This window comes from Typha angustifolia, chromosome 13, assembly GCF_048772165.1.
Source record: "Typha angustifolia cultivar Huaian chromosome 13, ASM4877216v1, whole genome shotgun sequence".
In the NCBI taxonomy this organism is placed as follows: domain Eukaryota; kingdom Viridiplantae; phylum Streptophyta; class Magnoliopsida; order Poales; family Typhaceae; genus Typha; species Typha angustifolia.
The window spans coordinates 15,097,694-15,120,161 of NC_133251.1; the positions used below are offsets into that span (position 1 = coordinate 15,097,694).

At 40.6% G+C, this 22,468-nt stretch overlaps 6 protein-coding genes across 9 annotated transcripts; 1 reads left to right on the plus strand and 5 right to left on the minus strand.

Moving 5' to 3' along the window:
- Nucleotides 1–504: 504 nt before the first annotated feature.
- Nucleotides 505–1,941, minus strand: LOC140773755 (uncharacterized). 2 transcript variants are annotated; one of them, XM_073116477.1, is made up of 2 exons: nucleotides 1,003–1,941; nucleotides 505–744 (listed from the first exon to the last, which is right to left on the minus strand). In XM_073116477.1, exon 1 carries the CDS (start codon nucleotides 1,753–1,755, stop codon nucleotides 1,006–1,008), a length of 750 nt encoding a protein of 249 aa, XP_072972578.1. In that variant the 5' UTR covers nucleotides 1,756–1,941; the 3' UTR covers nucleotides 505–744; nucleotides 1,003–1,005. The 2 variants fall into 2 exon arrangements, with proteins under 2 accessions (XP_072972578.1, XP_072972577.1); XM_073116476.1 differs by having other exon boundaries at nucleotides 505–741; nucleotides 1,003–1,939.
- Nucleotides 1,942–2,771: 830 nt separating this feature from the next.
- LOC140773649 (pentatricopeptide repeat-containing protein At1g77360, mitochondrial) lies at nucleotides 2,772–5,192 on the minus strand. Its single transcript, XM_073116326.1, has one exon. The coding sequence runs from the start codon at nucleotides 4,420–4,422 to the stop codon at nucleotides 2,977–2,979; it is 1,446 nt and encodes a 481-aa protein (XP_072972427.1). The 5' UTR covers nucleotides 4,423–5,192; the 3' UTR covers nucleotides 2,772–2,976.
- A 136-nt stretch (nucleotides 5,193–5,328) lies between these two features.
- On the minus strand, nucleotides 5,329–7,290 carry LOC140773650 (uncharacterized). Of its 2 annotated transcripts, none has more exons than XM_073116328.1 (3): nucleotides 6,659–7,290; nucleotides 6,352–6,561; nucleotides 5,329–5,566 (listed from the first exon to the last, which is right to left on the minus strand). In XM_073116328.1, the coding sequence occupies exons 1-3, from the start codon at nucleotides 7,223–7,225 to the stop codon at nucleotides 5,534–5,536; spliced, it is 810 nt and encodes a 269-aa protein (XP_072972429.1). In that variant the 5' UTR covers nucleotides 7,226–7,290; the 3' UTR covers nucleotides 5,329–5,533. The 2 variants fall into 2 exon arrangements, with proteins under 2 accessions (XP_072972429.1, XP_072972428.1); XM_073116327.1 differs by having other exon boundaries at nucleotides 6,638–7,283.
- Nucleotides 7,291–7,915: 625 nt separating this feature from the next.
- LOC140773651 (photosystem II reaction center proteins PsbY, chloroplastic-like) lies at nucleotides 7,916–8,749 on the plus strand. Its single transcript, XM_073116329.1, has one exon. It carries the CDS (start codon nucleotides 8,019–8,021, stop codon nucleotides 8,607–8,609), a length of 591 nt encoding a protein of 196 aa, XP_072972430.1. The 5' UTR covers nucleotides 7,916–8,018; the 3' UTR covers nucleotides 8,610–8,749.
- A 551-nt stretch (nucleotides 8,750–9,300) lies between these two features.
- Nucleotides 9,301–13,009, minus strand: LOC140773936 (succinate dehydrogenase [ubiquinone] iron-sulfur subunit 1, mitochondrial-like). The gene is made up of 2 exons (XM_073116727.1): nucleotides 12,233–13,009; nucleotides 9,301–9,800 (listed from the first exon to the last, which is right to left on the minus strand). Exons 1-2 carry the CDS (start codon nucleotides 12,901–12,903, stop codon nucleotides 9,632–9,634), a joined length of 840 nt encoding a protein of 279 aa, XP_072972828.1. The 5' UTR covers nucleotides 12,904–13,009; the 3' UTR covers nucleotides 9,301–9,631.
- Nucleotides 13,010–13,783: 774 nt separating this feature from the next.
- LOC140772994 (MA3 DOMAIN-CONTAINING TRANSLATION REGULATORY FACTOR 1-like) lies at nucleotides 13,784–21,977 on the minus strand. 2 transcript variants are annotated; one of them, XM_073115290.1, is made up of 4 exons: nucleotides 21,716–21,977; nucleotides 21,336–21,602; nucleotides 16,112–16,206; nucleotides 13,784–15,900 (listed from the first exon to the last, which is right to left on the minus strand). In XM_073115290.1, exons 2-4 carry the CDS (start codon nucleotides 21,583–21,585, stop codon nucleotides 14,086–14,088), a joined length of 2,160 nt encoding a protein of 719 aa, XP_072971391.1. In that variant the 5' UTR covers nucleotides 21,586–21,602; nucleotides 21,716–21,977; the 3' UTR covers nucleotides 13,784–14,085. The 2 variants fall into 2 exon arrangements, with proteins under 2 accessions (XP_072971391.1, XP_072971390.1); XM_073115289.1 differs by having other exon boundaries at nucleotides 21,687–21,976.
- Between the last annotated feature and the right edge of the window lie 491 nt (nucleotides 21,978–22,468).

Genomic DNA, 22,468 nt, shown 5'->3' on the forward strand with positions numbered 1-22,468 from the left:
GAGAATCCCAGCTGTCCTTTGGAGTAGGAAGAGTAAAAGACTCGGATTAGATGGATTAATCTAATCCTAAACGTAAGACTTACTTACTGGGCTGAGAGAGAGAGAGAGAGAGAGAGAGAGAGAGAGAGAGAGAGAGAGAGAGAGAGAGAGCATGAGATTGACTCTTGTCATAGCCTCAATATAAGAAAAATAAGGCTCTCAATGCTCATACGAAAGAGATGCAGCACAAAGGAAAGAGACATGATAACCACCAAATAAACAATGGCAAGGTTAATAATGTATCCAAAAGCAGGCATGCAGGTCCCACCAAGACATGCCAAATGCCAATCTCGCAGTCAGATTAGCTGTCGGAGAGCGACGCCGGAGTCCACTATCGCAATTAATAAAGGAATCCCTACTAGGTAATTAATTATCCACCATCTTATCTACTTTGCATAAATCTTAAGGAAATTTATTAACAGAGATTGTTTTGTTACTTTAAAAATAAATAAATAAAACCCCGTAAAATCTAAAACAACATCGTTTTATTTCATTTTTTAAAAAAAAATTAGGATGTTTTTGAAGCATTAAAAATAAAAATAAAAGTTAGATAGTGTTTTTTTATTCTCACTTCCAACACTTATCCGAACATTAGTAAGCTATTCTTTCTTTGTTATATCCAAACGACACATATCAACGTCAGAGAATAACACGCCTGCAACTTGGAGCACTCCCTCTTCCCGATGCCAGCACAATCTCAACCTACTTTATTGAAAAAATTAGGAATCATAATTAAAGCTTATCACACAAAAGCTGAATAAATCGCGTTTATCTTTAGAATTCCAGAATAAAGTAAACCAAAGGAAACTTTTGCGGCCATTACTATGCATAAAAGAAGAGCCTCGATAACATCGATAACTTTCTACTGTTATACAATCCCAAAAGAATCGTTCCTCCATCCAAATTAATTTCTAAAGGAAAATTAATAAATGGTAAAGAATTAAAAAAAATAAAATAACCGACCTTTCACGTCGCCGGTTTCGTCTTCCTCATTACAATCTCGGTGTCGAGTCCGAACCCATCCACCTTCTCCACGCTCACGACCGCCGACTGCTTGAACAACCCGATAACGCCGTCGATCCCGAACAAATCGTTCGCCGAGTACTTGTCCCCCCTCCGGTGCACCGCCACGTGGAGCACCGCCACCCCTCCGGGCCGCAGCGTCCGCTCGATCTCCTGCACGAACCGATCGGGGAACAGCGCGTGGTCGAACACGTTGGAGAACTCGAAGTCGAAGGACCCGTCGGCGAACGGCTGGGAGTGGAAGTCGCCCTCGACGACCAGCGGCGGTGAGGCCGCGAGATCGATCCCTACGGAGTCCGCAACCCCGATGCGGCGGAGCGCCGCCACCTCCTGGCCGAGGCGGGCGCCGACGCAGAGCGCGCGGGAGGAGTTGGAGAGGAGGTCTAGGGTTTTGAGGCGTGAGAAGAAGGCGGAGAAGACGGCGACCTTGCGGTCCCAGTCGCGGGTGGCCCAGAGGCGGCGGAGGCGGGGGTCGAGGGTCTTGTTGAGCTGGAGCTTGAGGTAGTCGTCGTAGGAGGCGAAGGAGCGGCGCATTCGGATCAGCGTGGTGGATCCGGATCCGAATCCGGAGGAGGGATTGGGGAGCTGGGATTTGGTCGGATTCGAGTGGAGGAGGAGGAAGAGGAGGAAGAAGGAGACGGGGAGGAGGAGGAGGAAGGACCTGAGGAGGAGAGGGGGCTTCTCGAGAGGCATTTTAGGAAGGAAAGAGGAGGTTGGTTTCTTTTGGAGAAGAGACGGTGGAGGCGGCGAGAATGTTGGTGGAAAGCGAAAAAAGGGACGTCGTTTCCCACTTTCGCAGTGCTACTCTACTCATATCCCTGATAGAGGAGGATGAGTGCCGATCTGCGCCGTCCGTTTTGCATGAGAAATTTCGTGCCTCGAGATTCGGGACGGATACCGATGGCGGATAAACTATTCGGAATGCATGAGACAGACGAATATGTTGGGACAGAATCGAACACTATTGCGAGCAAGCTTGGGCATGTGAGCTGCCGGCGAATAGTTTGGTAGGATAACTAACCACAACAATTTAATTAATCTAGACTAGTTTTAATTACATCAAACAATCATAGTATATTATAATTTCACCTCCTATATTTCATTATGTAAATTCACCCACTCCTTTGGTCCAGATTATAATGCAACTAATATAACCGTTACTTTTTTTGCCATAATTTTTACTAAATTAGAAATTAAATTTGTAATACTTTTTTTCATTTAAAATTTAATTAATCTTATTTTCAATGCTAGGATTCGATCAAATATGATAAAAAAAATAACTTTAATTTAAATATAATTGAGAGAGAGTAAAATGATACAAATAAAAATATAGGGAGATTGAACTAATTTTAGTCTAACCACAGGGTAAAATATAATCTCCTTTAAATTTGATCTTGAGAATGGAAGTTGGAGATTTGTCTCTTTGGAGTTGATCCTAAGAGAGAAAGAATCTCCAATTTCACCTTCAATCATGAGATGTTTTAGATTTTTTTATTCTTCACCAACTGGCTTACAGGAGATGGATTAGATAAGTTTATAAGATTTAGCTGACATATGAGTCATCCAGCATAATAATGCCAGTACATAAGATAATGTTAATTGATTAAGTTTGACAAAAATATATACCATGAAAATAACTTTTCATAAAAAATATACAGTTTTTACTCCACTATCAGATAGCACACTCAGATGGAAAATTCATTAAATATTAATACTAATATTTATAGGCAATTCAAACTTACAAGATCTTTCATAGGCTAGATGGATCGCTAACAAGGACATTATGTAACTCTGCAATTTAGAAAGTACTAGCTGGAAGTACAACTTGAATTTTGCTTGATAAACTCTGAAATGTGTAGAGATGAAAGAGTTCTAAAAAGACTACACATTATAATTACTTAACTTTATAAGTGATCAATCACATAAAGGTTCTTGTATGAGGGCATTCATTTTCTCAACAAGAAATTCAAGCACATCTTTTCTTCCTTCCTTCAAGAGCAATTGCCTTAGCTTCCCAAATGTTGAACCAGAAGGCCTAATACCCTTAACAATCATATCTTCCAGCAGAACACAAGCTTGGTTCACTTCACCTTTGTCACACAACCCATTGATCAGCACAGAGAAGGTGTGCATGCTTGGAATGAACTGTTTCAAGCCCATGTACTTCCACACCTTCAAAGCCAACTCCATATTATCACTTTCACAGAACATCTTGATCATCATGGTGTATGTATCCGAATCCGGTTGACAGCACTTAATCATCCGTCGAAAAATCCTATACGCCTCGTGTTTCTTTCCAACGCTTATCAAGCTGTTCAAAAAGATATTCCAAGTCCTTGAGTTGGGAGTAATTCCTTTGTCCTCCATATCTTCTATGACGCGCGACACATTTTCAAACCTATTTACTTTGCAAAAGGCAGTGATCAACGCGTTATATGCTACAACGTCTGGCTTAATTGCATTTTTCTCCATACACATGAATGTATCAACTGCATCCTCTATCCTCTTCTCGACACCGTAAGTATGAATCAGTACACTGTAGATGAAAGAGGTAGGCTGACAACCCCTGAACTCCATGTCTCGAACGATATCGACGGCTTCCTCTACCCTGCCTGCCTTACAGAGTGCGTCGACCATGATACCATATGTGACAATGTCCGGTTCGCAGCCTCTTTCAATCATTTCAGAATACACCTCCCGCATCTTGGGCAAATTTGGGTCCCTCCCCCACCCGTCAAGCAAGATACTATAAGTCTTGGCATCAGGCTCAAAACGGTCAATCATTTCGTCGAACACCTCCTGGGCCTTCCTCACATTCTTTGCCTTGCAGAATGCACTAAGCAGGCTATTGAATGCAGCTAAATTTGGGGTCACCCCGAACTTGTCCATGACGTTGAATGTGTAAAGTGTTTCCTCCACCTTCTTCGCCCTCGCGTACTTCCTCATGACCACGCAAAAGGTCTCGATGTTGAGAATTCCCTCCCGCCGCATGACGCTGATGAGGTCCCACATGATCTGATACTGCCTGATTTTGGCCAGGGAGCCGAGCATGGTGTGGTACGCCTTGACAGTGTGCGAGTAGTTGCGCTGCTTCCTTGCCCACTCGAAGAACCGGTAGGCGAGCATTCCGGCGTTCTCGAACTTCCTGATAACATCCTCCGCCAACTCCGGCGACACGCGAATACCGCTCTCATCGAGAGATTGCTCAAGTCCAACCTTGGGACAAGACATCATTATCTTACACAATCTCTTTTTGGAGTCTGAGACCTCATGAAGATTTTTGCTGTCTGTGCTGAGCATTCTTACAAACATCTTCCGTGCAGTCCAGATTCTGTGACCATCGCACTGACCTCCGCGCATGTTCCTGACAGATTGAAAAGCTGAAAACCTCGAAATGAGAAATTTGACCAACAGTGATTTGGAACGTTTGGTTGACTACTAACTCGTGGGCAAACAATATTAAAGGCTGGAAATGGATCGTCTATAGAATATTCGATTCTTTGACCAAATCAAACACAATTAAATCACCAAATCTGATTGGATCCGACTTCCCTTCCAAGAATTCGAAACTCTAGCTCCATCTCTAACCTCGAACAGGATCGAAATTTAGGTACAACATAAGCGGATCGAAGCGTAACCCACTGTGCGGGGTTTCCTTAGCTGACCTGCATAAGGGAGTCTCCTTTGCAACTTATATAAAGAAAGGAAAAGGTAGAGAGGCATTATACTATTGGCATAACTTAAATAGTCAACCATGTGGGATAAAACCTAACGGACATAATTCACCATCAGACTTAAATATTGGGGTAATTCCACTAACAGAAAAATCACTCGCGGCTGCTCCATTACTCCATATCTAAATTCAACACATATTAGCACTGCTGCAAAATTATTATTTTACATCTTTATGTATGTAAAATAGTTGTAGAATAAACACTTAATATCGGATAATGTACATACATTATGCCAAAGACGTGGAGAATGTACAAGAAATACAAGAGAGTCCATAAGTGTCCAGAACAAATATATATATTAGGGTTAATTATAATTTGCTCCCCTGAACTTTAACTTTGTATTATTTTGTCCAATCAACTAAGAAAGTATACAATTTGCTCCCCATAAAGTATTTAGTATATTAGAATATTTACTCTTTAGAAGGGTTCTGAATATTATACTTTAGATATTTATGAAAGATAATTTGTACATTTTTTTATAGTTAAGCAGCAACAAAATGATTTTTAAGTTAAAATTCAGGGAAGCAAGATATAATTAAGCCTATATACCATATGCCCATATAAGAGAGGATCTAGTGTTCTAAAATTGAAACTACTGCTGGATGCTCAACTTTACATCTTGCCAAAACTACTAATCTAAACAATAAAAACATATCACAATTATATTCTAGACAAGGGATGGAGTGCCAAACTGACTGCATTTTATTTTCTTCCACCCTTCTTGATGAATAAGATCTTTAGATATCGTCTTTGGACTTTACAAATCGACCCTGCAATAGTGGAAGCAAGAATTAGTTTCTTCCAACAGAGCTATATAGAGTTGGTTATTTAACATGGTATTGACATGAACAAAATCGTGCATAATTTGCTGAAACATCAACTTTTGAGCTACTAATGGTAAATTAGTTCAGCATATTATGAGGATCCATATCTAATTGACAGCCTTGCCTTCCTCTCCATCGTGCCAAAAATTATTGCTTATGCCAGTCATATAGTCGACCAATTCTTGAATGTAAAACTATGCTTTCAAATTCTTCGCTGACTGTTTTCGGATAAAAAGGAAAGTATTTGTTTAATGGTTTGCAACAAAGTTTTATTGGTTACTAACAAATTATTATTATTTTTTTGGTTTCTTAGTATAGTAAGAAATATTCTGTTGTTGCTCGCCCGAGTACAACAATGCAACTGCTGAAATGACTTTGAAGTGTAATAGTGTTACTACTACCTAAATATTTAGGTTTTATTTGATTCGAGATTAAACTCCAAACTTAATTAAATATTAAAAAATAAATTTAATTACTGAATTAATTTAGGAATCCTGAATTAATCTGTAGAGGTTCCTAAACTCAAAAGCAATCCCCATTTCTCTAATTTACTATAACGAAGAGTGATGTCTTCTAAGTTCTATCAGCGTACGTAACAACATAGTGAGTTTAACTATCACTTCGCATTTCCCAACCTACATTAGAGGCAGTGTCCAAGATCTATAATCCTTAAAGAACGAATAAGAAATCCAATAAAGTGGACCAAGTTTTGTTTTTAAATTAATACGTACCTTTAATCGAGGCCTCTTCTCGGCGTTGAGCTTCCTCACCTCGTATCGGATCCGCTTCGCGAAGAGACGGCTCCTCCGCTTCTCCTTGTACCGCATCACCCTCGCTTCCCGATTACGCACCTCGCCCTCCTTCCTGTTTCCCAACTCGATTCCCTTCTGATCCGGCACCTGCCACGTGACCGCTGCCGTGGACCCCACGTCAACCAGCACCTACAACACCGATCACCGTCCGTCTTTAAGATCAGGCGGCCCGTATAAGTTTCGGAGAAAGGAGTAGCGAACTCACGGGGGAGGAGGTGGGGTAGACCTCAGGAACGACTTGGGGCGCGTCGCCGTCGATGTAGAGCGATCCCCGATCCGACCACGCGGAGAGGATCTCCTCGTAGTCCAGCTTCAGATCGAGCGACCGCAAAGCACCGCGCCACAGATCCACTCCTCCGCCGCTGGTTACGCTCACCGCCTCCTCCTCCGAGGACGAGGCCGCGGAGGAGCAGTAATAAACCCACCGCTCCCGGCCGCGGAGCACCCGGCTCGCCAATCCATCCCCATCCCCTCCTCTATCACCGACGTCGTACTCCACCGGCGAGGAGGAATCAGGCGACCCCACACCGATCAGATCGGTGAGGGACGGGGCTGACGCGGCGGCGCAGTCGCCGGAGCCGAGGAGGAGTGCGACGTGGGGGTCGCGTTCGTGCTCGGGGTGGAGCGGGAAGAGGTCAAGCTGGTTGGGGCAGTGGCTCTTGGAGGCGGAGGGCATCTCCGGCGGCTGTGGCGGATATGATGAGTCGAGGTGGAGGCGGAGGAGGCTGACGTACTTCGGCTTTCGGATCTTGGATCGCGACCTCCGGCGAGGGTTTTTAGCGCTACTCCCCATGCGAAGAGAAAGCAAATGGAAATAAAATATGGGAATAAAATTCAATATAAAAGTCCATGGAAAGCGAGAGATCTTATGGGGAATGGGAAAAGCGCCCAACCTTTTTCCGGGGATGATATGATTACGTGGAAAGCATCTACACGTGGACGGGACTCATTGGGTCGGGGATTGTGATCGATAGTTTATCCTGATTTCGCCGCCACGGTGGCAGATGCGAGAGCGGGATTGGGGTGGGATTTGATGCATAAATGCGGGCACGGGGGAATTTCACGGGTATTACATGATGACGAGATCTCTGCCGTTGGAATAGCATCAGATGATGGAGAGATGGGTACAACACAAGCAACTAAACATTAATGGGCCCACCTCTTCAATTATCAATTTATCATCCAACTAACCCCACTGATGAGAAGTCCAACTGTCTAATAAGAGTCGTCAATTCTCTCTATCTCTACTCTAAGCTCGGACGCAGTCCCAAAATCGACACAGGAATTTTTTACTTTTTTATTTTTTATATTTATTTTTAATTTTGTAAATAGTTTAGAATATTCTAGAGAAGTGTCAAATGGGTTTAGATTTGAGAAGGGCACCAGTACCACCGACCAGATAAGGTTGCAATCTCAATCACATGTTCCTATTGGAATTCCTATTGATCATAAGATAAGGTCTCCGAGAGTTAAGCCACATCCTTCCTGCATGTTGTCCGCCTTACGATCTTTTATACACTTTCTCTCCAAAACTCACCCATAGCCCAACCTAAGACCACCACGTCCTACTCCTCTGCTAGTTCTCCATGGCAACCATAGCTACAATGGCCATGCTCAAACCCAAGACCTTCACCCTTAACTCCTCACACACCCCTTCTCCAAAGACCGCCATAAGACCCATCTCGCTCCTCTCCCTCAAAAACCTCACCACCAATGTCTCGGCCGGACAATCGCTCACCGCCGCCGCCATCGCCGGCGCGGTCTTCTCCACCTTAACCCACGCCGACGCGGCCTTCGCGGCGCAGCAGATCGCGGACATCGCCGAAGGCGACAACCGCGGCATCGCGCTTCTGATCCCCATCATTCCAGCCATACTGTGGGTGTTATACAACATCCTCCAGCCGGCTCTCAACCAGCTGAATAGGATGCGGAGTGATAAGGGTATCATAGTTGGGCTCGGGCTCGGGCTCGGCGGGGGGCTCGCGGGGGCCGGCTTCTTGTCGACGCCGAGCGCTTCGGCTGAGGAGATTACAGCCATCGCCGCCGCCGCCGGCGACGGGTCAGGGGATAGCAGGGGGCTGCTGCTGCTGTTTGTGGTGGCGCCTGCCATTGGATGGGTTTTGTACAACATACTGCAGCCGGCGCTTAATCAGATTAACAGGATGAGGTCAGGGTAATTAATGGAAGTGAAACGTTGTGAGTTGATCTCCTGGTGATGTACGTACGTGTTTGCGTTTTGCGTCATTGCTTGCAATTGGATCTTTGTGTATAATGATAATGCATCAATTATAAATTTATACAAAGCAAAGCTTCCTCATTTACTCGGGCACAGTATACATAGATATATTTCAAAGATAGCTAATACCTACAGAACGAAAAGCATTATTCATGAAGCAAATTTTCCCAATAAAAAGGTTTCTAAACAGTCTTTTGTAAGAATAAACTAAGGATGTTATCATTTCCCTCAAAATGAGTCCCTAATAATCATAATAAATATTAGCTGTGATCATTGACATATCAAGAATACTAACAGGATTCAGTTGCTATCTAAAACATAAAAGCTCAAGTATACTCGAAGAACAATCAGGAAGTACTCCAGACTATCATTGCGGAAGCAATAACAGAATTCAGCGGGCATGCTCAAACAGTGTTACAAAAGATTATTATCTGAATATTGCACCACACTGGTTACACCAGAAAACTGGTGGTAAATAGATGCAACAGAGTGGCATATGGAGATTGCTTACCAATAAGAGAAAGAACATGACAGAACTGACTACATTATCAAGAACAAAGGATCTTCAAGAATTGAAAGCATCAATTCTTTAATGGCAGATCAGCAGAAACAAGTGAAAAGAAAAAATCATATAGAATATGTCAATGTGCATTAATTATTATTACTTGCTTCCATTGAAGCTTTCTGCTCATTAATAAAAACAACTGGACACACTAAACTGCTTCAAATAAAATGAGAAATGAAGGGCCTGCAAGGAGGCACGATTAATCGAACAATAGATCAATCTAGGCTGCAAAACATCAGCCATATCCTTCATCATACAATGAAAAGTTCTCAGTTTTATTTCTCAGGTACAGTAGTAGGGAATCAAAAGGCATATATATATGTTCACAATTATTAACTCTCTGCCCCCTCCGAATAGGAACTCATATATCAGTAACTTGGTCATTAAGTTCAATGCAATTAATGAAGCTGGAGCTTTTTGATTGATTCAATCTGCTTCGCTGGGTTCAATCCCTTGGGGCAGGCATGGACGCAGTTCTTTATAGTGTGGCAACGATAGAGCTTGAACTCATCATTTATGGCCTCAAGACGCTCCTTTGTATACTGGTCGCGGCTATCCTGAATCCACCTAAAAACCACAGATAAACAAACAGTTGAACAGATCAACACAGAGGAGGATTAAAGACCAGGATGCATATTCAATTAGGAGAAAATATGGCAATAAGCTCTTGCTGGAATTTTTGAATGTGCAGAAAAGAAGAGAGAATCAAGGCAGGGGAAAACAATCTGATAGTGTTAAAAAAAATCTGATCTCCAATTCTTCCTTCTTTTTTCTTCTCTTTTATAGCATACACCGTACATATTGTGATCTCCTTGTATTCAACTGTTTACGACTAATATTTGATCCCTTTCACATTCATTAATCAACAGTCAAGATTAATACTAAGGAAAACAGAAACAAGGTTGGGCCCTCACCAACCCTCTTTCCTTTTCTGCATTTGCAGATATCAGCACAACAGGGCTGTCCTTCTGAATGTGATTACAGAGAGAAAAGAAGTACAGCAATTAATGCTTAATGGCATAAACACAGTGAGATACCCAAAATTATGTTGCCTCTGTTGGATTAACTTATGCCAATACGTCATCAGACTAAAAATTTTACATAACCATGAAGACTAGGCATACATAGAAATATAGAATAAATCTTGTGTATAAGAAAAGCTGGACTAATGGCTTGTTTGAATTGACATTTAGCACTTGGTGTTGCACTTGCTTCTCATTTACAATTTCCCATTTTCTTTTGAATAAGGTTCAGCCAACTTATGAAATGTCACGGATGATCAAAAAATGCTGTTATGGTAGAATATAAGTTTATTCAATCATGCAAAGAAATAAAATCAATTTGCCAATATGAAATATATGGAGGAAATTGTCACTCAAAGAAACTTTGGAACCAAATGAACCCAGTGAACATAGCTAGTTTCTTCTCATTGTTTAACATAGCTCTATAGTGAACACAACAGGATATGAGTAAAATATAGTACAGGTAGGAAGCACAGAACATAAAAGCTGCTTTGTACATGCTATAATACAAAATATAATTGCAATGCCATTAAAATTAGCAAGAAATACACATTCAATACCATGTACAATAAGAACACTAACTCATCCAGCTACTATAATTGACAATCAGAACATGCAACTATTGATGAGGAATAGAGAACAGAAGACCACCAGAAGAAGTAAATATTATGAACAGAACAACATAATTGTGGTTAGTTTTCATGACAGGAGAGAAAGAATTTCATCAAGAAAGTAAAGCAAAGGAAAAAGAAGCCTTAAACCGGTGGACATTTGACTGTAATGTATCAACAGTATATACCATAATTGATCATCCCAAAGTTACACAACTATGATAATAAACCAATATTACATCTAACCAAAGAGTATGAATTTGGCTGTAACATATCAACAGTATATGCAATCAATGATAATCTGTAAGTTAAATAACTATGACAATAAACCAATATTACTACTAAATAAAGAGTATGAATTCCTTCCTACATAAACCACAGTCAAAATAATGATCGATTAGAAATTCTCTGACAAAACAACAAGAAGAAAGTTTTAAAAGGAACATCTTAACATAATGATCATGAAATCAGAAAAAAAAAAGTATGATATTATCTAAATCTTTGGAGTACTTTTCTTTGCATTTAGTCTCACTAACTGCCTCATTCACACTCTAAATAGGAAGCTCAATGGTCAATCATTTGCTTCTTCTAGATCCTTTCAGACAGTTTAACCTCTCCCTCACAAATCACATCCTAAAACTCAGTTGTAGATCATTCTGTTTTGAATTCTGACACAGTAAGCTTCCCCAATATCTCAGAAGAGCACACGTCTCCACCATATCTCATGTCTTGGACCTTCATCAATTAACGACAATTATCTAATTTTTCCCTTTCCAAATGTCCTTATATTTCTGACGCTTCCCTATTAACAGATCATCATGTATAAGCTTGATTCCCAAAAACTCACATGTCTAGTCGTACTGCTCACTCTAAAAGGGCTCTCAGATTAAGAATTAACAAAGAAGGCATCACCTGATCCATCAAGCTGCAAGAAAATCAGTCACAAAATCAAAAGCCAAAGGCTACATCTTGCGACAGAATGAAATTTGGTTCCCCTATAACAGCAATGAATCACCAATGACACTTATTTAAGGAATAACTTCTAGATATACTAAAACAATATTGACAATAATATAGTTCAAGGGCAAGGCAAAATCCAAATATAATACTTTCAAAAGTACTAACTTATTCAATACTCCAAATCCCATGTTAGTTAAATGCCCTATAAGCCTATAATCTATTCCGGTTGTCAATCATTTATTTAGAAGGAATAAGTTCCGAGAAATCCAAGCATGTTCTAATGATAATTTCTAATAAAATTTTAAAACCTAACAGATTTAATGAAACGAGAAAATAACCAAGACCCCGTTCTAAGATAAACGCATGACCAGAAACCGACCACAATTAAAAAGACAAAGAAATCAACCTGTTGGCATGCAGCAAGGCAGCAGGCCCGAGGTACGTCTCCGGATTCCACCAGTAGCTAGGGCATGAAGTGCTACAGCAAGCACAGAGTATACACTCATACATCCCATCCAGCTTCGCCCGATCCGTCTTGTTCTGTGGGATCTCTTTCCCCTTCTCCGGCGGTGGATCCTTCCTCTTCAACCACGGCTCCACACTCTTATACTGGCTATAGAAATTGGTCATATCCACCACCAGATCCTTGACCACAAACATATGCGGCAACGGCGAGATCGTCGTCTCCTTCGCCGCATCGATCTTGGTGAGGCAGGCGAGGCCGTTGTCCCCATCGATGTTCATGGCGCAGGAGCCACAGATGCCCTCGCGGCACGAGCGGCGGAAGGTGAGCGAGGGGTCGAGCTCGTTCTTGATCTTGATGAGGGCGTCGAGGACCATGGGGCCGCACGAGGACAGATCGATCTCGTAGTTATGGAGCTGGGGCTTCTCCGACGGATTATCCGGGTTCCATCGGTAGATCGAGAAGGTCTTGATGCGAGGAGAAGGCTTCGAAGCCTCGGCTTGGGACGAGTGGGGTTGGAACTGGAGTAGACGAGGGGAGAGAAGGCCGCGCGCTGCGGCGCCAGTCGATCCGACTGCAGAGCCCCGGCGGAGGAGAACCCTCGCGGCGGCCATCACGGTGGAAGAGAGATGAGGGAGCGATAGAGATAGAGAGAGAGAGAGAAAGAAGTACGGTGTTTGTCGCGGGGGGAAAGCGGAGCTATCTGGGTCGCATTAAGAGGCGGAGAGTGTGCGGACCTACATGTGCCGACGTGGAAATGGGATTAGTAAGAGATGTGGAAACTATTAGCAACACATATTTAGCATTTGCATCGACCGACTCAACGCAACAAAGTTTTGCGGAGCGGAGCGGTCTGCCCATAACCACTATTAAAAGTTTTTTTTAAAAAATAAAAATAAATAAAAGTAAAGAATATGAACTTCAAATATATAAAATCTAATGTTTCCTCGAGAGTCCTGACTCCTAAGAATTTGCAAGTGCATCAGAACTGTCATCAAGCAATCGTTCGTCAGTTATTTTACTAGCTGATTAATTTAACTACTCTTTATACTACGTTCTGACGATTAAATTTTTTCGATTTATTAACGGGGCTTGCATGCCATCCAGTATTTATCTACTGTACAAACCGAGGAAACACAAAATTATAAAAACTTTATGCTGACTTCTCTGACAAATGGAAAAATAAATGCATATTCAAGCAAACAAAAATCATTACTCCATTGGGAAGTTTTATATCCTCGCACAAGTGCACATCGATGTAAAAATATACCAGCATTCCGTAACGAAGGCTGTAACACAATAACAGGCTTGAAAGAGTGAAAAGATCGAGTCGGTTGAAGACCAGCTTATGCAAAATAGTCTGCTACAGGAAAAATAAAATTATATATATATATTATATCGCATGAAAACCAGTCAAAGGGTGCGTGCAAGAAAAAAATAATGTTGTTCTTATCATCAATTCTTCAACAACTGTGTTACGAAATAAGAGAATAATGAGAAAAGAAATAGGAGTGCATCTTGATGGATCAATTGAAGCCAGAGTTTTACACATCATCACAATCCAAGTACACCAGCAGAAGAATGTCAAGCATTCTCGAGTCCCAGTTCTACTAAGAATAAGTGGCAAAACAAAACAAGAACAGCTACAGCACTACATTGGTAAGTCGGGACGACAGATCCTCACAACAAGACACCATAAGAACCACAAGGGGTTGGAGGGTGCTGCTAATTGAAAAGGCATCAGCAGATATAACACCAGATAGTATGCATACTGAGTGTCCACAACGGCTAATGATTTATGTGCCTACAGCAACTGCAGAAGTAGCAGGCGCGAATGATGGCAGCAGCCAATTGTTTCTCCTAGCATGGTCTACGTAGGATTGATATTTCTCCTCTGCATCCGGAATATCAAGAGCCAAATCATCAAGGCCATCCCTAACCCTAGAGAATCCTTTAGTCATTTGGTTGATGGTAATTAACCCTTCACCAAAACACTCCTGTAACAGATCCAGAATCCTGTCGTTCTTCTTTTCCATTGCCATAATCAATGCTTTCTTGACTACTTCATGATTGAAGAAAGGCATGCCCAGGTCACGAATGCATTGGCATGCTTCCCCCACATCACCCCCGCTATCATACTCCTCCAGAAGCTTTACTATCTTGTCCTTTGCATCTTCCACTGCCCATCCAGTGCCACCACCCCAGCATCTCAGAAGCCTCTCTCCTGCATGGCGAGCAGAGACAAGTGAGCGAGCCATGTGAACAGTTTCACTGCCACTGCAGTTGGGTGGAAGCTTGCTGCCGATTTCCTCTAAATTTAAGGGAGCTAGAACATCATCAATCACAGCCCTTGCTAGAAACAGAGCTAGCTCATTTGAGGCATCCAAAATGTCCAATGCAGTATCCTCTGCAGACTCCAGAAGCATTATAAATCCATTAACAATGTCTTCAGTTGAGAAGATCTCCATGCTAAGTGCAGATAGCAGAACAGAGGCCATCTCCTTTTCCCTGTTCTTGCGATCCATCGCAAGAGTAATCAGTTTCTTAATGAAAACAGGATTATACTGTGGGGCAGCAAGATCTTCAAGGCTACGAATGAGCTCAGGAATATCGTCAGAGAGGAAGTATTCATGGATAATGGTTACTGCTTCTTCCTTGTACCGCCTTAACTTCTCATAATCCTCATCTCTGCTGTCCCCATTGACACCTGATGAGTTGAGGAATGAAGGGTCAAGCCATCCATCCGAAACTGCTTTTGGAACCAATGACTGGAATAGGGATTTTGCAGAGGGAATATCAAGAGAAAGATCATCAAGACTCTCAGAAAGCCGAGAGAAGCCTTTCATCATCTGACTCGAACTGATCAAGCATTCTTCAGAGGCTTCTTTCAGAAGCTTGAGTATAACAGATTCTAATGTTGAATTCTCCATCGCAAGGATCAGAGTCCGCTTCACAACCTCATGGTGAAAGAATGGCACCCCTAACTCCCTTATGCACCTGCAAGCTTCTGCTGTATCTCCATTCTCAATATATTCCCTCAATAAGTTGGTAATTTTCCTCTTTACCTCTTCAACAGTTATATGAGTACTGCCACCCCATCGTTGCTCAACTAACTCTGCATGGTGAGGAGCAGAAAGATAGCTCTTTTCAGCAGTTTGTATGACTTGCAATCCCTTAGACAAGTCTGCAAGTGTCCCTTTTGTCCTAGTAAGGAAGGCAGGTGGTAGGATGTCATCAACAACTGCTCGTGCAATGAAAAGAGCCAGGACATCAACTGCATCAAGAATATCAAGCGCCAAGTCGTCAACAGCCTCAAGTAGCATCATGAACCCACGGCTGATTTGAGCAGAACTAATAACATCACCATATAAGGCAGACAACAGCACTGAGGCCATTTCCTTCTCCTTGTCATGCCTATCCATTGCCATAGAGACAAGTCTCTTAACAAAGTAGTGATGGTACTCTCCAGAACCTAGATCTCTAAGATCAGATGCAGCTAATTCTACATCACCAGTGCTAAAATACTCCTCAATGATAGTGACAACAGATTTCTTGTAATCATCAAATGGTGTAGAAACAGTAGCACCACCACCAACTAGTTCATATGGCTCCTGAAGAGATAGATTAGAACAGTTGCTTAATTTACGAAAGATAAATATCATCGCTCACCTAAGGAGATATACTATATCCTAGAAAGATGACAAGTTAACACTAAGTTACAACAGTCATATCTTTAGGAAATCAATAAATGCATCAAAGTGGAATAGCAAATTAACTAAGAACAAGAAAAGGTGAGGCTGTAAAAGAGGGTGAAACTCATACCTCACAGCTGTCATAGTTTGGGTCATTTCGGTCAAGACGTGAATCCGAATCAGTATCAAGTAGTTTGCCCCATGTGCCTTTACCACCAGCACCGTCTACAATGAAAGATTTAATATTTAATTATGAGGATATCAATGGAAGAAACACAAGTGCAAAAGCTTGCCAGTTATTGGCTAAAGAACAAATGCGATCTTTCAAAAAAATAATATCAATCACACACTAGGATTGATGTGTAACATAAAGCTAATATACTCTATAGTGTTTCCATAGAAGCCACTAGCAAGATTAAAAACAATTGTCATATGCATATGCGGATTATTCATCAATTCAGCTTCAAATCAATCAACTAATTTCAAATTCAATAGCAACAAGCTTCTAACGTTACCAGAATACATGTCGTGTCAAAACCTAAGAATTAGAAGTTTAGAACCTAGAAGATGAATGATATTAACCTCCTTGCTAATACCGGTGCTTTAAAACTTACAGATAAAGCAACGGCAGCCTCCATTTATATGTTTACCTGTCTGTGTAGAAATGGAGATTACTCCTTAATTGCTTTGTAGAGCTTCAGACTCGGTTTGATTGATTTCATGATCAATTAAGACCACAGAACAATTTGGGTGAGATGGAGGCCATCAATTCCACCTAAAACTCCTTAATTTTCGAAGTCCTCTACTGATCTACTCTATCTTTGATTTATGAATTTTTAATATGATGATATCTACTCTATCTACTCTATCTTACTGACTAATTGATGCAAATGTAGATAAGATACATTGATGTGACAAAACTTAAAAGTATAATATGCTTTTGCAAGGATATTTGTGTTGTTTATACTTCATACACATAGGAACAGCAGAAACAATATTTCATTGTAAGAGACTAGTAGTTGCAATATGTGGTCATGAATAAACGAGACCAAATCCCTATTTTGTTTATCAAGAAATAAGCCATCAACTGCATGAATCCTCAAAATACAGATCCTAAACCTACATAAATCATAAATTATGTCCCAATTGAATACAAGAACTATTTTCCATGCAAATAGAGGCTCTACGTAGGACGGCTCTAGGTACAAAAGGATCTACTTGAACAATATGGTACATTCTCAAATCTCAATACCCCGGATATGACCTTCCAACAATTGGTGTCACCTCCCAAAGACAATATGCCACTGTGCCTGGCAACAAGCCATCTGCCACATACTCACGTTTCCGAGAACATGACACGCAGATAACAGACCAACACAAGACTAGAATAAAACTCCAACTTAAAGGAGTCCTTCCAGTCCACCGAGTGACACACACACACACACAATGATATAACTAATTTAACATTCACAGCAATAATAATTGGCAATCAATATTCTGTCAATTTTTATATGATCAGACAAAAATAAGAAGAGAAAATATGTATTCAGTAAAAGACTTGCCTTCTTTAGTATTGGCTCTGTTAAAAAAAGATAATCGCTATCATTCATAAAAATATAGATCCCTATCTAATATACCAAACCTTATCCATATTTGCAATTTTCACCTTTTACATAGACAGTTGGATTTCGGAAGCACCCAAAGCAAGCGGGAAGAGAACAGAAAGTCGTTGATAATGTGATCTAGTTATTCGTAGGATATATTATCAACAAAGGAAGAAAGTTATCAAGATCGTCAGCTATTGATGAGCTATATTAACTTTCCTAAAAGACTTCTGGAAACTCAATCTCAGATTTGGCACATTGTTTTATGGAAGCTTCTCCAAACAAAGTATAAGCTACTATTGCTCTCTTGAATATACAAGTTAAAAAGAAAATAATAGACAAATTACTATTTGAAGGAAACATTTATGCCACTTTGCAGCTCTAGTAAATCAAAAGCATAGTATTCGGTTCATAATTCATTTCCTTAATATTAATACTAAATAGATATCCATGAATTGCCAAAAGTAAAATTCCTAACGATGTTAGTACCCAAGAAAATCATGCAAATGGCTGATCTATAAGAATATCAAAAGATAAATATAAAGTTGATAAACATAACTTGCCATGCTTCTTAACGAACATATGACATTAAGATGTCATTAAGCAACAAAAGCAGAAACATGGGAGTTTGGAGGATTATATATAATTAAAACACATGGAGTACAGGAGGTTGAAAGGGGAGACAAGCAATTTGGGCAACTAGGAAAATAATAAACAATTAAAAAAAGACATTTAATTTAGTACCGGTATATTTGTATACTTCTGTATGTGTATATATACACATGTACACACACACAAAGAGAGAGAGAGAGAGAGAGAGAGAGAGAGAGAAAGAGGAATAGCACTACTGCCTCACTTTGAATCTTCAAGGAAAGATCAACATTTCTCTAGCCATTACTTTGTTCCTCAGAATCATAAATAACTTATCCCAAAGTGGAGAAAGATGAAGCGCTCCCACTTTCTTTAAACATGAAATGAGATTTTCAGATCCCGAGGCACATCCGGAGGCTACAAAAGTATTGCAAAATTTTCCAAAGATTTACTGTAAAGCTTGTAACCTTTACTTATGTACCAATTGGTTGTTACATCATTGAAGTGCAAATTGAATCTCAGTCAACATTTGATTTCTTCTCAAGCTTTATCAAAAGTCAAATAAAAGATGAAATTATGTATTTACTACTAGAAGCAAAGGGGAACACTTTACAGTGCCAAGGTCAAATAATCGGTAGATAAAATGCCGTTACAATGGTACAAAATGGTATTTTCCTGTAGTATATGGCAGATAAGGGCATCAACATATTCATAAAAACAATAAATCGCTAAAATTTTCATACTGCATTGTCAGCAGCTTATGTAATGATGCAAAGCATAGCGAAATCAGCAGCAAATTGTCTCAAAGAATCTGGTATGAATGCAGTGCATAAAATTATAAGTAGTAAACTGCCTTAGATGATGATACTCTCACATGCCTCATAACAGCATGCACTCAAAGACAAGTGAGAATAGCTCAACGTAGTACTTGTGACTCAAGCTACAAAAATAATTTTTGACTATAACCCTTCTAAGTTCACACGAAAGACATAAGCAGACTTTAAGGCGAGTAGGCAACCAATCCTGTCTGCAATCAAGTAATGGATGGAAATTAGTAATCTGCGGGAGTCAAGAGAGGCGAATGGTTACAAAGAGACATGGCCTCAAAAGAGATACAATCTCGAAAAGAAAAGAATAATAAAAGAAATGCCCTTTCAAGGACCTGCATTAATTCCTTTCAAGGACCTGCATTGAATTCCTTTCAAGGAGAATTTCTAATAGGTTTAAATAAGACAAAATTTCAAAATAGATGAGGCAAAAGAACAAGATAGTTAACACAGAAGAACACAAAGTTACAATTCATATCACCAGCATAGGCTTCAAAATTCAAACCCAATCTCACCATTCACATATTATAGGAAAAGTGACTGCAAATAAATTAAGAGAAAACGGTGTAGCTTTTCTGACTGGCTTGCTAATGCACCTCCACTACTACCACAAAGGGACATACACATATGTCACAACACAAATTGAAAAAGAAAGTGTTACTCTGTCAAATTTTCTTGATGCAGTAATAAAACATGACTAGTGATTCCACACATTAGGCATATGAGCATATTCATGATAGTGACTAGATCAAAAAGGCATTTAAATGTTGAATTTTAAGTTCAATCCAGAGCACTGAGTCATAAACATGTGTGGGTCTTACGTCAAGTTCCAAAAAAGAAAAAGAAAAAACTGAGCGCTTTAAGGTTGGGATACATCAGGCAATGCACAAACTGAATATTGGCAACCTTATTTTGGAGGCAATAATCTAAGATATTACATAGATTGATGATTATCACTTTATCAGCATTGTTTGGTTGGTTGAAAGGGAATATGAGTGCTCAAGATTTTAGTTTTTTAGACAGTTTGCATAGCTACTGTCAATACTGATTTCTAGAAATTCCAATAATCAAAGTTATTGTACTTTAATTCTGACAATAAAGCTCAAGATTAAACTAGATAAAACTTGAACTGCTCAAAAATCAAATTATAATTTCCTCAAGCCATAAGTTTGTTGCTCGATTTAGAAATCAAAATTTATATGCCAAACTTGAATTCCTAGTCACCAATGCTAAATTTTTATAAGGAGAGGACTGCACTAATCATGACTAGATGAGTGTACTATAACCAATTAAAAACTCAAACAATTCAAATTGATCTTATAACTAGAAAATCCCAAGGAATCAAAAAGAGCAGATTAACTTTGAAAGAAAAGTGATCTGGTAAGCATAGTGCCATCACACTTGTATTGAGAATAAAGTTCTCTAAAAAGAACTGTGGAACGTCTTGTAAAACAAATTGAACTAAAAGCAGGATAGGTTAAATTTGATTATCTAATAACACGCTAAGGTAAGCTCATAGATGGTAATTAAGTATGAAGTTTATCTTCATCTAGTCTACCACAGCTCGGTCTAAGACTGCAGCCAGTTAGACACAAGGATTAAAAGCACTCTAAGCTTACACATACATGTCGAGTAAAGGTTCAGAACGAGACTCAACCTAAGAGTGTTTAAGGTTAACTTGCATCTTTTCACATCATAAAAGTCAAAAGTCATGTATAACTCTTCAAAACTTTGGAAGAGTCTAGATGAAGAATTCTCCTGCAGGCAATTTATTAGTTCCTACTTTGTCTTCTTGGAATGGGAAACCATGGAAGCAGGGGGTGAATGGAAGCAGGGGGTGAATTGGACAATTGATACTACATCTCCCACATGCATCTATGCAACCACATTTTTTAGTGCATTGTACCACAAGAAAATTGAGTTTGGGACTTTCTACCTCGATTCTAGACAGGTTATTCTTCCTTCCCATCTCACTGACGATGGGTCCACAATTCAGAACTGCATGCATAGGGGCATAACAACAATTAAATTGAATCCTTCCATTAATTGGGGAAAGGATCTGCAACTGATTCTCCTATGGGAAAGGAAAGCCACAGTGCATAGCAGGGTTTCATTTACCAACAAACGGCAGTAAGGAGGTAAGGAGGTACACTGCAGCGATATGAAGCCCCACAACCGCTAACTATACCAAATTTCATGGAAATTGACACATCGAGAACAAAGATGATGCATTGCACTAATATCTGGAAACAATTCAAACAAATCCATCGTATTCCAACCCACTGACTACTCCAATACACCAAACAATCGAAGGGGGAAGAGTACCACTCACCTTTCTTCACCCTTACAAACTTCCCCGAATGCGAGCGCCTCACATGCCGCGTCCCCCCGCCGCCGCCGCCTCCTCCAACAGCCGGAGCTCTTCCACCACCAGCCGCCGCATTTTTTGCAAGGTGCTCATGTAACAACAATGAAGTCGGCGACCTCGGCGACGACGACAGCACCTCCGCATTCTGCACCGCAATCTTCAGCACCTCCCTCTGCTCATCGGTCAAGAACCCTTCCTTCTTCGGCGACGCCATCTCCGCCCAGAGCAACACTTCACCACACCAAAACACCACCCGATAGATCGATCAATCCATCCAATCCACGTCTCAAACCAAGGAATAGATCAAGAACCTACCGGAAAAGGAGAGGGGAAAAAAAAAAAACCGGAAGCAATAACCGATTCCGAAGAGCGCGCAGCAAGGCTAATCCACCATTAACCAAACCCTAGAAGAGATCAAGGGCACGGTAAGATTCTTCTTCCGCTCTCGGATTGGAGGCCGCGAGAGCGAGAGCGATAGGTTTGGACCGATCCCTTCGCCTCCTTGCTTTAGCAGCTTTTGCTTCGCCGAAGATGAGATGGGGGGCGGAGGGAGAGAGGGGTTTTATAGGGAGGCGCTATCGGTTTCGAGTACACGTCAAGGGTCGGGGAGGGTAAGAAATGGGTAGGGTCTTGGTCGAGTATATCTCTATCCTGTTTCCACGTGGCCGCCCTCGTTTGGGACTGCGAGGAGCAAACGAGGGACGAGCATGGGGGGACTTTGGGCCTTTCGGATGGAACTTTTATCCATCTAATTAGAGAGGTAAACATCCCTTCATTTGACTTTTCTTTTCTAAAATTATAGGAAAGGCAAGATAGATTGACTTGTTATTCTTGTAGGTTAATGATCTGATTACTATTAGCCTATCATAGATATTATAGGTTTAAAGATATTAGAGTTGATATTGGATGAATGTTTTACTATGCCATTATATGTAAAGGTATCCAAATAAATGAGCAGCCTAAGCTCGAGCTTAATTTGAATGTAAATAAGTTCAAATTTGCTCAAACTCGATTTGTGCTTTAATTCAGTGACCCATCTCTTGCTAATCGGCTTGGCTCATTTAAGACTTGAATTGCGCTTTACTTAAATAGAGACC

Excerpts from the sequence above, each read along its gene's own strand:
- LOC140773755 (XM_073116477.1), bottom strand. The coding sequence starts at position 1,755 with ATGCCTCTCGAGAAGCCCCCTCTCCTCCTCAGGTCCTTCCTCCTCCTC.
- LOC140773936 (XM_073116727.1), bottom strand. The coding sequence starts at position 12,903 with ATGGCCGCCGCGAGGGTTCTCCTCCGCCGGGGCTCTGCAGTCGGATCG. Across the intron at positions 9,801-12,232 it reads GCCTTGCTGCATGCCAACAG|GTGGATTCAGGATAGCCGCG; the intron begins GTTGATTTCTTT and ends TGTGGTTTTTAG.
- LOC140772994 (XM_073115290.1), bottom strand. The coding sequence starts at position 21,585 with ATGGCGTCGCCGAAGAAGGAAGGGTTCTTGACCGATGAGCAGAGGGAG. Across the intron at positions 16,207-21,335 it reads GTTTGTAAGGGTGAAGAAAG|ACGGTGCTGGTGGTAAAGGC; the intron begins GTGAGTGGTACT and ends CTTTCATTGTAG. Across the intron at positions 15,901-16,111 it reads CAAACTATGACAGCTGTGAG|GAGCCATATGAACTAGTTGG; the intron begins GTATGAGTTTCA and ends CTATCTCTTCAG.
- LOC140773651 (XM_073116329.1), top strand. The coding sequence starts at position 8,019 with ATGGCAACCATAGCTACAATGGCCATGCTCAAACCCAAGACCTTCACC.
- LOC140773649 (XM_073116326.1), bottom strand. The coding sequence starts at position 4,422 with ATGCGCGGAGGTCAGTGCGATGGTCACAGAATCTGGACTGCACGGAAG.
- LOC140773650 (XM_073116327.1), bottom strand. The coding sequence starts at position 7,225 with ATGGGGAGTAGCGCTAAAAACCCTCGCCGGAGGTCGCGATCCAAGATC. Across the intron at positions 6,562-6,637 it reads TCTACCCCACCTCCTCCCCC|GTGCTGGTTGACGTGGGGTC; the intron begins GTGAGTTCGCTA and ends TCGGTGTTGTAG. Across the intron at positions 5,567-6,351 it reads AGAAGAGGCCTCGATTAAAG|GGTCGATTTGTAAAGTCCAA; the intron begins GTACGTATTAAT and ends CCACTATTGCAG.